This window comes from Chiloscyllium plagiosum, unplaced genomic scaffold (genome assembly GCF_037043375.1).
Source record: "Chiloscyllium plagiosum isolate Xiang-an unplaced genomic scaffold, Cpla_swu_hap1 HiC_scaffold_10, whole genome shotgun sequence".
Taxonomy (NCBI): domain Eukaryota; kingdom Metazoa; phylum Chordata; class Chondrichthyes; order Orectolobiformes; family Hemiscylliidae; genus Chiloscyllium; species Chiloscyllium plagiosum.
Window position 1 is genome coordinate 20,667,185 of NW_028270148.1, and position 15,950 is coordinate 20,683,134.

The following is a 15,950-nucleotide window of genomic DNA, read 5'->3' on the forward strand; positions in this document are numbered from 1 at the left end:
CTATACCCCCCTAGGCACCAATGCTGACATTGTGAAAGAAGATAAATGGATAAACAAGATAACTGTATGATGAACAATTTCAATAAAGTAAATTTTAGAAAACTCAAAAATAATTTAAAATGACCGCCACTAAGACTTTGAACAATTTAGGGTCGATGGAGATTAGAATACCAAGAAAATAATTGAGAAAATAATTAAGCAAAGTACAGTTTCGAGGTGATGAAGGTATGGGTAAGGGTTGTGGCTGTTTCATGTAACAAGGTAGGGTTAGACCTGGGAAATGTCAAATTAGAAGTGAATAGCCTCTGGGGTGGTTGTGATTTGTGGTTTAATTTTCAGTTCTGGGTTGCACAGAGTGTGGAGATTATGTAGTTTATGTCAACTTAAGCAAACAACTAGTTGAAGAGATGCAGTTCATATTTTGTAGTGTATTCTAAATGGTTACACCAGCTGAATTTCTTCTACTTGTTTCAAACCTCAAACAACCAGGAAAACAAAATGATTAACATAAACGATGAGAACAACTACAGAAAAGATATAGCACATATTCGGACACGGCTTCTGTACAAAAATACAGAAGCTGAAGTCTACTGTTTTTTTTAAAAATGGTTTCTGGGAAGCGTGCATTGCTGGCTAGGTCAGCATTTAATGCCCATTTTTAAATGGAGAAGTGGTGTTGAACTACCTTCTTGAACTGCTGCAGTCTTTAGGTTACAAGGATAGATATAGTGTTATTAGGAAGAGACTTCCATAATTTTGACAGGGCAACAGTGGAGAAATAGAACAATTACTATTCCAGGTCAAAATGGTTTGTGGCTAGGAGTGGAACTTGTAGTTGGTTGCATTCCAATGCATCTGCTGCCCTTGTCCTGCAAAGTATTATAGGTTATGCGTTCATGAGATTTTACAGACACTATGTAGACTTGTGCCTGTAAAATAAATGATGTAAAACAAATAAAAATAATGGACCTGCCAAGTTGAGAGTCTTTGAGTATCCAAAAGCATAGAAGATGAGGTAATACTCAAAAATCGTGCACATGAAAGTCTAAAAAAAAACTCTTTTGGAAAGCTTAGAGGAGTGTAGAAAGTACAAGGGTGAAGTCAAGAAAGAAATTGGGAAAGCAAAGAGTAGATACAAGAAAACAGTGGCTGGTAAAATTGAGGAAAATATAAAGATGTTTTATCAGTACATTGCCATCCCCTGTGCATTCTCCAAGTAGTACTCAGTTTGGAGGTGTACTAATCCATCAACTAAGTTGGGGAAGTTTCATTGCTCATGTTAGACCTGATACTGTGAAACTTCATAGGGTCCAAAATCTGTGCTGAGAACCTTCAAGACAACTCTCTCCTGAATATCTACTATAGTGCCACCACCACTGGTGGATCTGTCCGACCAGTAACTGGGACATAACCAGGGCCCGTGATGGTAATGTCTAGAACACAGCCATGGAATCATACCTTACAGACATTATCAGGCTGCAGCTTGATTAGTCTTTGGGAGAATTTTGGCATAACCTCTAGATGTTAGAAAGGAGGACCTTACATGGTTGACAGGGCTGCATTTGATCTTGTTGGTCCCTGGGTCTTTACTGAGGGTTCATTCTGGTTTCATTCCTTTCATTAGATTTTGTTGCGTTTTGATACAACCGAAAGATTTGACAAGCCATTTCAATGGAATTTAATATTAAACTGCATTTCTGAACCCAAAGTCATATGTAGATGAGGACAATCAGACTTTCTTTCCTAAAGTCATTATTAAACCAGATGTTTGTTTTCAGCAAATGACAGTGATAATATTAAAGTGAGAAAATGATCCAGTGTAATTTTGCTGAATTAGGAATCTAGAAATACAAGCAATATCTGAGTATTTGGGTTGAAATCCCACCATGGCAGATGGTGAAATTTGAATTCAATAAAAATATCGAATTAAAAGTCTAGAGGTGACCATGAAAACAGTGACAATTGTAATAAAAACTCATCTGGTCCACTAATGTTACTTAGGGAAACTTTAGAATATTTGGTCTGGCCCTACATATAACTGACAGCAATGTGATTGACTTTTAACTGTCTTCTGCAATGGCCGAGTAAGCCATTCATTTGCAATAATCGCTAGAAAGTCTCAAAAAAAGCAATGAAACATTAGTTGACCACCTGGCATCAACTAATGTTCCAGAAGCAAAAGTGGCAAACACAGCCTTGACTGCTCTGCAAAGTCCTTCTTATTAACATAACAAGAAAAGCTGCGAAGCTGGGAATCTGGAACAGATACAGAGAATGCTGGAAAAAACCAGCAGATCTGGCAGCATTTGCAGAGGGAAATAAAATTAATGTTTCAAATCTATTATGACTCCTTTAGAGGTTGGAGGTGAGCTGACTCTCAGTTGCCCAATGTATTACTAATGACACTACCATCGAGAAGTTTTCAAGTTCCCCACAAGCCACTTGCAACCCTGACTTTGAAATATATCACTGTTCCTTCAGTGTTGCTGGATCAAAATCTAAAATTAAATAAATACTGGTCCAGTCAATGATGTCCACATCCTGTGAATGAATTTTTTAAAAAGCCGTTTGACTAACTTTCAAATCTAGATTGTTAAAAATTGAATTCACATTTTATCATCTGTCATGGTGAGATCCAAACATATTTCCCCAGAAAATTAATCTTGCAAAATCACAAGTTGCTGGGAAAGCTCAGCAGGTTTAGCAGCATCTGTGGAGAGAAAGCAGAGTTAATATTTCGGGTCCAGTGAACCTTCTTCAGAACACTTCTCAATCTGACCTATGAAGAGAGATTGAGCAAAATGGGCCTGTATTCTTTAGAGTTTAGAAGAATGAGAGGTGATCTCATTGAAGCTTAGAAGACAATTAAAAGGATAGATAGGGCTAATGCAGATAAAATGTTGCCCCAGTTAGAGTCTACAACGAAGCAGCACAATTTAAAAATAGGGGAAATGCCCCTTAGGTCCAATATGAAAATAGTTTTATTTTCTCCAGGTCATGAACCTTTGGTATTCCGTACCATAAGGCTGTGGAGGCTCAGTCTTTGAGTCTATTTAAGGTAGAGATTGATAGATGTATGATTACCAATGACGTACAGATGTATGAGAATGGGATGAGTAAAAAGCACTAAAGTGTTCAATCCACCATAATTGTATTCAATGATGGAACAGGTGAGAGTCATGGAGTCATTCAGCATGGTAACAGACCCTTTGGTACATCTAATCCACATCAACCATGTTCCCAAACTAAACTAGTCCCACCTGCCTGCTTTTGGCCCAGATCTGTCCAAACCTTTCCTGTTCATGTACTTATCCAAATATCTTTTAAACGTAATTGTAAGCGTACCTGCATCCACCACTTCCTCTGACATTCACTGCACACACTAACCACACTCTGTGTAAAAAAATGTTGCCCCTTATCCTTTTTAAATCTTTCTGCTCTCACCTTAAAAACGTGCTTGATGGACTAATTGACCGATTACTGTTCCTATCCCATTTTGTTATCAAGGAAGCTTACTTGTCTAATTGTGTTTTTTTCAGTTTTCATAGAAATATAATAAAGGGACAATTTGGTTTGAGGCATGCAAACGTGAAACATGTATGTTAGTCAAGTGGTTAGATTACTGGATGAATAAAAGTGACTATGCAGCAGTTTCATTATAAATACCATCCTTATCCTTGTGGAAACATAGTTGGCTATCAGTTATCCTCAGCAAGTCACTTAAGTTATAACAAACTGTTGAAAAGAATAATTGCAGTATGAGAGTCCAAGAAGGCCTGCCTTACCAGCACCCAGGAATTAATTTTACAATGGTCCCTAGTTATTGTGTTTCCCATATAACATACTTACATTTATTATACTAAATTAACAATAAATTATATGGAAAATTGCTGCAGTTCAGGACTTTCAATGGACTGAGGAGCTATAGAATAGGAGCTACCACTATCAGGAAGGTATAATCACTTAATAGGTCTCTATACACTGGTAGTTAAACAATGATACAAATACCTGACAATATCTAGGAGGATGTAAGTTATGAAGATAGGAAATACAGGCACATGTAAGGTTTTTGATAGGATATTTTAATACATAACACTGCAGCAGGTACTATAATAATCCTGTTGCCACATTTGCTACTTGGGTTAGTTTTTTTAAAAATTAAAAGTTCTGATGTTTACAGTTACAATTGGGTTTGCCTTTGTGAACTCATTTCAATCTCTAATGCATGAGTTGGAAGCTATTGAGCAGACTTTGAACCATGCGTCACCAAGGGCAGTTAGGATGATTTCTCTTGCCCAAATAACTATACGTTCATGTAAGTAAATATTTAAAATTGATGATTCTCACTTTTTTTAAAAAAACATCTTCCTTGCTCTAAATGTTTGAAGTTCTTTAAACTGTTTGGAATGGTGGTGATATAGTCTGAAGGCCTGAATGAGGCTTTTGCTCTACTTCTTATTTGTCACAAACTGCATTATAAATGGAGCCTCCCAATTCAACAATCTGGTAGTCTGTTCTGTACCACCACAGCTCTTTTTTAGTTGCTGTGCCTTTTTTGCTAGCTACTACCAATTATCTATGCATAGCAAACTTCCAGTCTTGTATCTCTGCTATTTCTGTTTGCCTTTGAAGAGTTCCTTTGTATGGAATGCTAGTATAATATTATCACTATTGAGCAACTTTCTGCATGGCATACCTGTGCCTTGAATACTGGACAAGCAAGGCTGAACAGCTTTTCATCTGGACAAGATACGCTAGGCAGAAGAAAGGGCTAAACAGGTTTCCTTTCGCTGGCTTAGATATATATTTGGTACCTCTTGTAAATAGGAGCTGGAGTAAGCCATTTGTCCCTTAGAGCCTTCTGCCAGTCAATAAAATTGCAGCTGATTTGTTTGAGACCTTAATTTCACCTTTTCCACCTTGCAGATTTAAAATTTCTAACTCAACCTTGAATATACTCAATGACCCAGCCTGCACTGCTCTCTGTGGAAGACACTTCCAAAGATTACCAACTCTTTAAGTCAAGTTCCTAGAACTTGCTAATTCTATCATTGCTAAGCCAACAGCATATGTGCTGTATTTGCTACAGTCATCGAATGGGTGACAACTGAATACCTAAGGACCTTCTGTACCATGATCTGGCCACAGAGTTATAACTATTTGAACATCTATATCATTGCCTGAGGGCCTATCGATATATGAAGGAGGAGTGCATTAATGCAGACAACTGGGAAATGTTTGTCGATGGAGCTTGACTGTCTGGAAGAGTATTGGAAGTGGGTCTGGAAAGGAAAACAAATATCTCTACTTATTGTGAAGAGAATCCAGGAAAAAAATAGAAAACATTGAATCATGCATCTTCTCATTCCACTGATTTTCTCTGCAGCAAATGAAACAGAGACTGTCACACTAGATAGGGCTCCCAAGTAACAGCAGCAATGCTTACGAGAGGATTACCATGACACAACTATTATTTAATCAGACAGTAGGATGCCACTACAATGAATTTTGGTTTATTGTTTTAAGTTGGTTTCTAAATTGTTCTACTTTCTTCTCCTTTCAATCACAAGATTCCCACGGTTGGTACCATGACATTTATAAGTAATGCAGCTTGATATCCATTTTATTTAATATTGAAGTATATGTTTCTCTAGTTATCTGAGATAAGTGTTTATATTAACCTGAATTAAGAGGTAGACATGGAAGTATTAGGTAGAATCTTTGACTTTTGACTGTAGCTCTGAATAATATCATGTTTCAAATGTATAACTTGTCAATCATATTATGTACAAATATTTTGGTTGAAACTAAGAGTTAGATTGATAACCGGAAATAGAAGTGCTGACTAAAATCTGATTCAAATCAAATAATTTGAATGTATATATCTATTTATTGCAGTGAACGTCATCTCCAGTCTCCTTTCTCTGTAGCTTTTGAACATGTTGTCTCCTCACAAATTTATCCACTTCTCTGAATTCCTTGCTTGAATCTCCCTGTTCATATTTTCACTCTTACAACAGTATTGAACCAGCTCCTGTCACAGTGACAAATGACATTCTGTTACCTCTGTCCATTATCTCTTGTCATCATTCTCTGCTTGTTTACCATCTTTCAATGTTGACTCATAGTTCTCCTCCAGTTCTTCTCCTCTGTTGACGAGTTGCATGGGATTATGCTTGCCTTGATCCATTTCTGCTTGCTTGTGGCTAGATAATCATCCTCAATTGGTTTTGTTTCTACATGTGCACCATTACATTTGGTGTCCCATGCATGGAAAGAGTGCCCCCATTTCTCATCTACATTATCCCTTGGCAATGTTATCCAAAAACACAGCATCAATTTATACATCAGATAACAATGTTGTGATCCTAGCTGTTAATAGAAAAGTCAGCTTCCAGAGTGGAACCTGGATTGATAGACTCCAAGTTTTATTTTTGAAGTCTAATTACGTGATGGTTAGTCAGTGAAGATATTTACATGAGGCTTGTGAATGGACGTGGAGAAATGTTGGCAGACCAGGCCTCAGTGTGGAAGGTCCAAACAGGTGCTTTGTACTGTGAGTTCCAGAAGGTCGAGGGAACCTAGTTCCTTGATCCACAGCTGTCATCAGGAAACCTGGTTTTCATGGTTAATGTTTAAAAAGTTGGAACAGTGAGGCTTATGATTTAATGTTCATATTTAAAGTGCTAACATTTTGAAAAGAGTTGGTCATCATCTACCTGTCTACCTTAGTTAAAACTGGAAGGCAATGGGTTTGAGGCTGGTTTGGAGTAGGATTCTGATTTCAGGACTCTAAACAACCAAAGTGACTCACTTCACCCCTTGAGTTCAGCTCTTTTATCTGTGTTGGGATCAAGTCTACAATGAGGTCAGGAGATTTAGCATTTGACTGAGTGTTGTTGCAATGCTAGAGTGAAAGGATTTAAGTGAGAAAGCTTTTCCATGGTTGGAGCCATATTTAGTGTAACAGAAGATGATTGGGCTGTTAATCAATCCTGTCACCCCTGGAAATTCCTCAGAATTGTGTCCTTAGCCCAACCATTTCAGCTATTCTTCAATGATTTTCCTGTTGGCATAAGTTCATAACTGGAGATGTTTATTGATGATTGCACAATGTTAAGCACCATTGGAAAATCTTCAGATGCTGCAGGTAATAGGTCCATTTGCAACATGTTCTGAATGCTATTCAAATTTGGGCTGATACATAGTAAGTTACATTCATATCACAATAGCACCAGGCATTGACCATCTCCAACAAGTGACAATTCAACCATCATCCCTTGAAATTTAATGCTACAACTATTATTGAATCACTGACTATCAACATCCTAATGGTTACTGTAACCAGAAACTGAACTGGATCAGCCACATAAATACTGTGGCTACAAGAGTGAGTCAGAGCTAGGGGTTCTCTGGGACATAATTCACCACCTAACCCCAAGAATTGTCCAGCATTCACAAAGTGTAATTCAGAAGTGTAATAGAATAATCTCTACTTGCCTGGTTGATTGCAGCTTCAAAAACACTCGAAACTTGGCATCATCCAAAACAAAGCAGTTGCTTTGATTGACACTCCACGTACTACCTAAGACATTAATTCACTCCACTACCAATGCTGTGGTGGCAGTAGTATGTATCATAATCTGCCAAGTCTCCTTTCCCAACACCTAAACCCATGATTGCCATAAGAATAAGGAAGCAATTTCTCACCATCATAATTTGTATGCTGCTCTCCAATCCACATATCATCCTGGAACTATATTGCTGTTCCTGTGTCTTCTCTGTACCTGGATCAAAATCATGGAGCTCCTTAACAGCACTGTAATGGACTGTATCACTTCCAAAAGAGGGCTCACCAATACCTTTTCAAGGGCAGTTAAGGATAGACAACATACTGCCACTAGGAGAAAGTGAGGACTGCAGATGCTGGAGTACCAGAGTTGAAAAATGTTTTGAGGTTGAGGTGAAAGGTGTTAGTAAAGCGCACGACATTTTTTTAACATACTGCCACTGCCAGCAACATTCACGTCCCATGAAAGAACAGAAACAATTGTGTCAAGTCTTGGCTAAACCACACTTATGAGTACTTTATGCAGTTCTGGTTATGATATTATAAAATAGATATAAAGATGCTGGAGTGGTTGCAGAGAAGATTTACAAATACAATAACAAATGCGTAGGTATAATATCAGAAAAAGATTGATAGGTTGTGTCTCTGATGCCTGAAAGAGAAGGTTTGAGGGGTCACCTAATAGCAAATAATAAATGAGGCGTAACACATTATGAAAGGTTTTGATAGAGTGCATATAGAAAAAAATGATTCCTATTGTGGGAAAAGAGCATAACTGTAAGCTAGTAATAGAAGAGTCTCACCAAAAAAATTTGAACATGACATTCTGAAGAAACTTCTTTATCCAATGAGTGGTAAAATGTGGAACATGCTTGCATAGAGTTTTTTTAAGCAAACAGTGTTTAATGGAAATTAGGTAATCTTCTGAGAGAGAAGAAAATAGATGCTCCCAATAGTAGATTTAAGTAAGAAAAAACATGGGAGCAAACTTGAATGGAAATTTAAAAACCAGCATGGATTGCTTGGGCTTTTTGGGTTGCTATGTTATCTGATTTCTATGTACAACCCATGTGCCAAAAAGGTGGGTTGGGGCAAATGAATACAGTTGATATGTTGATTATTGAAATGTCACATGTGAAGTTTTCAGTAACTGAAAATGACTTTTTTTTTACAAACAAAAACACAGAAAAATCAATTTTATATTGGAACTGTGATGAATTTTGTTCCTGAAAGTGGACTATGTGGAGTTCTTCGGATGTGCTAGGCTGGTGTAGAGTGTCAAAATTGAATTGCAGTGACTTTATTTTTTAAAAAAAACAAATTGTATCAAATTTGAGATATCATGCCAAACAGTATCAATTATCTAGACACGTTGCTGGCAAACTAACTCCTAGCAACTCTGTCCTCTACAAGCTTTCATTGTTCCTGTGATATCTCTCACTCTCTCTCTAAACAATCTTGCTATATCTGTATAAATTTTGGCATAATCTACTTTTCCCTTTATTGCATTGAAGCACAAGCAGAATGTTTGTGTAGAACTATCGTTTGAATGTACCCTGCTTAGAGAAACTTACCAGACAGTTTGAATTATTAGAATATTTTTTCTTGTGTTCTTGCTGAGCAAGGAGTGGTGTCTGTACAAACACTTCTGGTATGAACTTGGATATTATTATCTTAAAGAAAATAGGACTAAAATGTCACTTGTGCATAAAACATTGTGCACAAAACATTATGCATTTTAATAGAAATGAAAATCTCGGGGGCGAATTCTATACAGTACCATTTTAATGTATTTTGTTTCATTGATATTTAAGTGCAGTGTCTGAAAATTTACTTTAATAATGCTTTAGATAAACTGAAAACACAAAATTAGTGATCAGACTTGAACAACATGCACTTTGTTTGCATAGGTTTTAGAAGACAACGACTATGGCCGTGCTGTTGATTGGTGGGGTCTAGGTGTTGTTATGTATGAGATGATGTGTGGCCGGCTACCTTTCTACAATCAGGACCATGAGAAACTTTTTGAATTGATTCTGATGGAGGACATTAAATTTCCGAGAACTCTTTCATCTGATGCAAAATCATTACTCTCTGGATTGCTTATAAAAGATCCGAATAAAAGGTAATTAATTAAATGTTTCTACAAAAACTCCCTTGTGTTAATTTTTTTTCAATTTTGGTCTGTTCTTGAACTGACACATATGCAGTACCATGGTAATTTATGGAACACTGCTATCTATCATCAATGTGATCTAACCTCTGAGATAGTAGAATTCAAGATATTGGCTGGGAGTAAAATTACAGGATCTATTTTCTGTGAGATATTCCGATAATTATCGAGAAAACATAATGTTTGTTGTGAGTAAAGCTGCATGTGCACCTATCTGTGTGAATGTGTTATTGGCGAATATTCTAGACTCATCCTGGTATTCTAATTGAAGCTTCTTGTTTTGATCAGGTTTGGTAAGAAATATTGTGCATACCAGAATTTGGTCAATGAAAATATAACCAGATTAGATAGAATTTCTGTGCGTTGTAATGTCATTATAGTGCAGGTGACCAATGCAATGATTTTAACCCAATTTACCTGGCACGCATGCGGGAAGAGATGTTTGAATCAGAGAAGAAGCCTACTGGAAGTTCCATCCAATTTTACAAAGTCTAAGATTAGATAAAAGGGCTGTTGTGGCACAATGGTAGTGTTCTTCCTTCTGGGTCAGAATGTCCTGATTTCAGTCCCACTGGAGATGTGTCATAACATGTCTGAGCAGGTTAACTAAAAATATGTAAAATCAGATGGAGTATAAAATAAGTATCTGAACTAAACTTGTCTGTAAGATGTTTAAGCAGAAGTAGGCCATTCAGCCAATTCAATGAGTTTGCGCCCAATCTGATAATCTTTAGCTTCACTTTCCTGTCTTTTCTCCATAACCCTCAATTGCCTTGCTCGTTAAAAATTTGTCTATCTCACCCTTGAATCTACTTGGTGAGTCAGCCTCAATAGTCCTGTGGTAAAGAATTACACAATTTCACTAACCTCTTATATAAGAAATCCCTCCTAATCTCTGTTTTAAAAGAGTGGCCTGTATTCTGAGATTAGGCCCTCTGGTCTTAAACTCTCGCACAAGGGGAAACAAGGTTTCTGCACTTACACTGTCAAGTCCCCTAAGAATCTTACATGTTTCAAGAAGGTCACCTCTCATTCTTCTACGCTACAATCTGTACAGGCCAAACCTCTCCTCATAAAACAGTCCCTCCATTCATGAGATCAGTCTCATGAACCTTTTCTGGATTACCTCCAAAGCCAGTATATCTATCCCTAGATAAGTGGCCCAAAACTGTTCACAGTATTCCAGCTGTGGTCTGACTACTGCCTTGTATTGCTTTAGCAGGACTTCCTCATTTGAATTCCCTTTGAAATAAAGGCGAACATCCCATTTGCCTTCTCTATTATCTCATAGAGTCATAGAGATGTACAGCATGGAAACAGACTCTTCGGTCCAACCCATCCATGCCCACCAGATAGCCCAACCCAATCTAGTCCCACCTGCAAGCACCCGGCCCATATCCCTCCAAACCCTCCCTATTCATATACCCATCCAATTGTCTCTTAAATGTTGCAATTGTACCAGCCTCCACTACGTCTTCTGGCAGATCATTCCATACCTGTACCACCCTCTGTTTGAAAAAATTGCCCCCTAGGTCTCTTTTATATCTTTCCCCTCTCACCCCAAACCAATACCCTCTAGTTCTGGACTCTCTGACCCCAGAGAAAAGACTTTGCCTATTTACCCTATCCATATCCCTCATAATTTTGTAAACATCTATAAGGTCACCCCTCAGCCCCCAACGCTCCAGGGAAAACAGCCCCAGCCTGTTCGGCCTCTCCCTATAGCTCAAATCCTCCAACTGTGGCAACATCCTTGTAAATTTTTTCTGAACCCTTTCAAGTTTCACAACATCTTTCCGCTAGGAAGGAGACCAGAATTGTATGCAATATTCCAACAGTGGCCTAACCAATGTCCTGTCCAGCTGCAACATGTCCTCCCAACTCCTGTACTCAATGCTTTGTCCAATAAAAAAAACATACCAAACGCCTTCTTCACTATCCTATCTACCTGCGACTCCATTTTCAAGGAGCTATATCTGTTGAACTTGTATGCTTGAGTTTTATGCATGAAGGTTATCATATCCCCTTTTGTGCTGTAGCATTCTGTAGTCTTTCCCTATTTGACTAATGTTCTGTTCCTGTATTCTTCCTGCTAAAGCGCATACACTCTCATTTCCCCATATTATATTCCATCTTGTGTCAAGTTGTTGCCCACTCATTTAACTTGTCTCTATGGTAAAAACAAGGACTGCAGATGCTGGAAACCATCAACTAGGTAAAGCCATCATTCCTGATGAAGGGCTTTCGCCCGAAATGTCGATTTTCCTGCAGCCTGACCTGCTGTGCTTTTCCACCACCACTCTAATCCTAACTTGTCTCTATCCCAAGTTCAACCCTTTGAGTCATTCTCACCACCTGCATTCCTACTTCTCTGTGGCATCCACAAACTTTCTGAAGCACATTCACTTTCCACATGCAAGCCATGAATACATTGCAAATAGTTGTGGGCTCAGCACTGATCCATATGGGTTTCCACTAGTTACAGGTTGCCATCCTTATCTCAACTCTCTGTCTTCTATTAGTTTGCTGTTCTCAATGCATGCTAATATACTACCCCCCAGCACCACAGGCTTTTATCTTAATAAGTAATCTAACATGCAGTACTTTATCAGGTGCCTTCTGAAACTTCAAATATTATTACATCCACAGCTTTCCTTTTATCTATCCTGTTTGTTACTTCCTCAAAGGAATGACACAATATTGGACAGATTTGGTTAAAATTGGAGCTGATGTGCTATCTCGGTGAATTTTCAAAGAAAAGTTATGAACAACATCTCCGTGCAAATTTAAAATGAATAAATAGAACAGACAATTTGGAGAAAGGCTGTTATGATTACTAATCTGACAAGTTGAAGCCATTCTTTAAGTGCACCTAATGGGACCCCGATAGTTGTAAATGTATACATTGGTGAGGTCACTTAGACTGCAGTACGTTGCTGGTAAATTTAGGCTCAGAGGAGCACAAAATATCTGATCATTCCTTTACAATTGTTTCGCACTTGGATCTTAGTATGATATTTAGAGCATGGTGGATATCCATTGGGGAAAATACTTTAGTAGATAATTTTTAAAACAATGCATATGAAGTCTTGCTCATTTTGAGTTGGATAGTGTGCTGGTGTATAAGAACTGAAGTGTCACGTTTAAAGATTATTCTGTTAAGGTATTTCTTCATAATTTGAGAACACAATGCCAACTGCTAATCATCCAGAAGTCCTGAGTTTAACTGGCCAAAGAATTGTGCGATTGAAATGTGTGTTGTCAGTTTCACATTGCAGCTGAGAAACACATTGTATTTTAAGATTGTTTTACATCTCTCATGAAATGTGATGTGCGTGTGAAGAAACATGCTGTTTTTAATATTGCTGCCTTTCTTGTAGCATTAATTATGCTATTTTATAAGGACACAAATATTACACCATGTAACACTATTTATTCTATCACTTCAACAAATATTTGTTCTTTAAGATGACAAAATCTATTTTTTATTTAATGAGAAGCTCAGGTCAATGATGTCTGATAGTAGTGGATATTTTACATCACACATCTAGTTTCAGTCCTATCTACTATTCCCTTTCCGAGCTTAACTTGCCTTCCATTTTGATTAATGTTTTTAACTGTTTTCTCTCTCTTCATTGGTGTTTCTCACTCTTGAAACATATCTCCCATCATCCATCTCCGCAAAATAAAACTTGATCTCATTATTATTATAAACTACAATACATTCTCCTACTTGCCTTTCCTCTCAAATCCTTGAACATGATGTTACCTCCTAAATCCATGACCATTTTTCCCAGAACTCCATACTTAAATCCCTCCAATCAAGTTTCCACCCTGTCAGAGCACTGAAGCAGTCTATATCAGACACAAATAACACCCTGTATGACTATGACAAAGGTAAACTGCACCATCTCATCCTTTTTGATCTATTGTAGCTTTGGGCATGGTTGACCACACCATCCCTCTTCAATGCCTCTCCACAATCTAGCTGATTGGGACTGGTCTTATGTGATCCTTCGTTAGTTACCTAATCAAAATTAGGATGTCATGTGGGATGGCTTTGTTTCTTGCTTCCACATTGTTATGTCTAGTTTCTCCCAAAGATGTGTGTTTGCATCTCCTTCCCCACCCACCAAAAAAAACTTCTCTGCATGCTGCATGTCACTTGCGATACTCAAATGTATTGAATTGACTTTCACATGCTGATTAGCATCCCGCTCTACTATACTATCAACAACCTCAACTTCTCAACTATTTGCTGCAATACAAACTGCTTATCTAGCATCCAGTTCTTTGAACTGAAATTTTCTTCCATTGAATATTGGGAAGACTGAAGCTATTGTTTTTGATATGCGCTCAACTCCCTAGTTACGAACTCCAGCCTATTCCTGGCCATAGCCTGACACTAAACCAGTAAAATCACAACCTTGGAGTTATATTTGACCCTGAGTGAGCTCTGAACACATATATCTACTACATAAGTGCCAGGCAATGACCATCTCCAACAAGAGAGCATTTTAACATCTCCCCAAGACATTCAATGGTATTAACATTGCTGAATCCCTCACTATCAACAGTCTGAGGATGTGGACATTGCTGCCTTGATTAGCATTTATTGCCCATCCCTAGTAACCCTTGAAAAGGTCATGGTGAACTGGTTTCTTCAACCATTGCTGTCCATTTTGTTTAGGTAGATCCGCAATGCTGTGAGGGCATTGCTTTTGTATTAAGACTTTCTAGTAGTTGATATAATCGAGTGGCTTGCTTGATAATTTCAGAAGACAGTTAAGAGTCAACCGCATTGCTGTCAACCAGACAATGTAAGGACTGCACATTCTTTCCCCTAAAGGACATTGGTGAAGAATCAATCAAAATACATGGTCATCTAGATTTTCTTTTCAATTCAAATTCCACCGTCTGCCGTGATGGCATTTGAACCTGGGTACCTAGAATGTTGCATGGATCTTTGGACAGTCCAGTGATAATAGCACTACGTCATCTGATGGATAATTAACAGAACTATAATTTCACAATTCCTTGTCAAAAGAAAATTGAGTATGTTTTATCTTCTATCACTACTTTTCAGAACATTTGACCTTCTGCCACTTTTGCAACTACTCATTTTCTAACACTGACCACTGATAGCTTTATTTCCAATTATATCAGTGCAGTCCTGGACTCCTTAGCAATGGGAAGGGTCAGTTGTACCTTTCAGTTGCTCATTTCACTGAAGATCTGTTTATAAAATGTGGACGAATCGGATAAGTCACAATTCTGTTGGAAGCTGGAGCAAGCATGAGGGGCCAAGTGGCTTACTCCTAATTTGTATGTTTACATGTGAAAAAAAATGCAGACCTTTACAACAAATTCCATCGCTGAACCCCAACAATTTCACACCACCACCATCACCAGAATCCCACACTCAGATCTGACCTTTAATGGTCAGTAGAACCAAACTAACATTGTGACATCCAGAAGAATAAAGAGAAAATGCTGGAGATAATGGCATCTGTCAGGTTAGTAGCCTTCCATGAGAATTGGGACAGCTTAAAGATGCACTGAAATAGATTTTAAGCAACTGAAGGGCAATGGGAGTGGAGAAAGAACTAAGGAGAAAGGTTTGTGATGGGGTGAAAAGCAGAAACCAGTGAGTGACTAATGTTTGATGTTGCAAGGCCAAAGAAAGTAAGAAATACATTGCAGATGAATGTAGCTACTGACGAGGGTAAGAAGTGCACTTCCAGTATACTTCAAACTGGAATTTCCCATCTCTTATAATGAATCAAAGAGAATAAAATCTGAATGTGTGTATTCTCAGCATGTGCTCCCAGCCAATCATAAGAAAACATTAGTTTTGTACCTTTTGTATTATCAGCATGATGCCCTGGGTTGGAGACAAAGTGCCTCTTTAAGTGCTATTTTTGTTCTGAGAAGCAAGTTGGAGGCAGCCAAAGAGGCAGCTGAGTTCTAAGGTGTAGGATGCTTGAAGTTATGAATGAGTACTTGGATGAGTAACATTGGTCAAAGGTGCCTTTCAAAAGGTTTCCAAATCCTGACTATACTTGCTTCTGTATTCATGAAAAGTATAACTTTAAGTGAAATAATTTTAAGCAAATTAGTTTTCTCATAATAACTACTGTAAAATTGGATATATTTATGAGTCCATTCCTTTCCAATAAATAATAATAATACATTATTAAAGCATAA

The 15,950-nt window shown here is 37.8% G+C and overlaps 1 protein-coding gene across 4 annotated transcripts in view; it reads left to right on the top strand.

Annotated features, from left to right (window-relative positions):
• LOC122552657 (RAC-gamma serine/threonine-protein kinase) overlaps positions 1-15,950 on the top strand; it is a 468,688-nt gene that overhangs the window by 434,186 nt on the left and 18,552 nt on the right. For all 4 annotated transcript variants that reach the window (XM_087991182.1, XM_087991181.1, XM_043695471.2 and 1 more), the window contains one exon: positions 9,481-9,695. In XM_087991182.1, the coding sequence (XP_087847308.1) occupies positions 9,481-9,695 (215 nt within the window). The remainder of the gene's footprint in view (positions 1-9,480; positions 9,696-15,950) is intronic.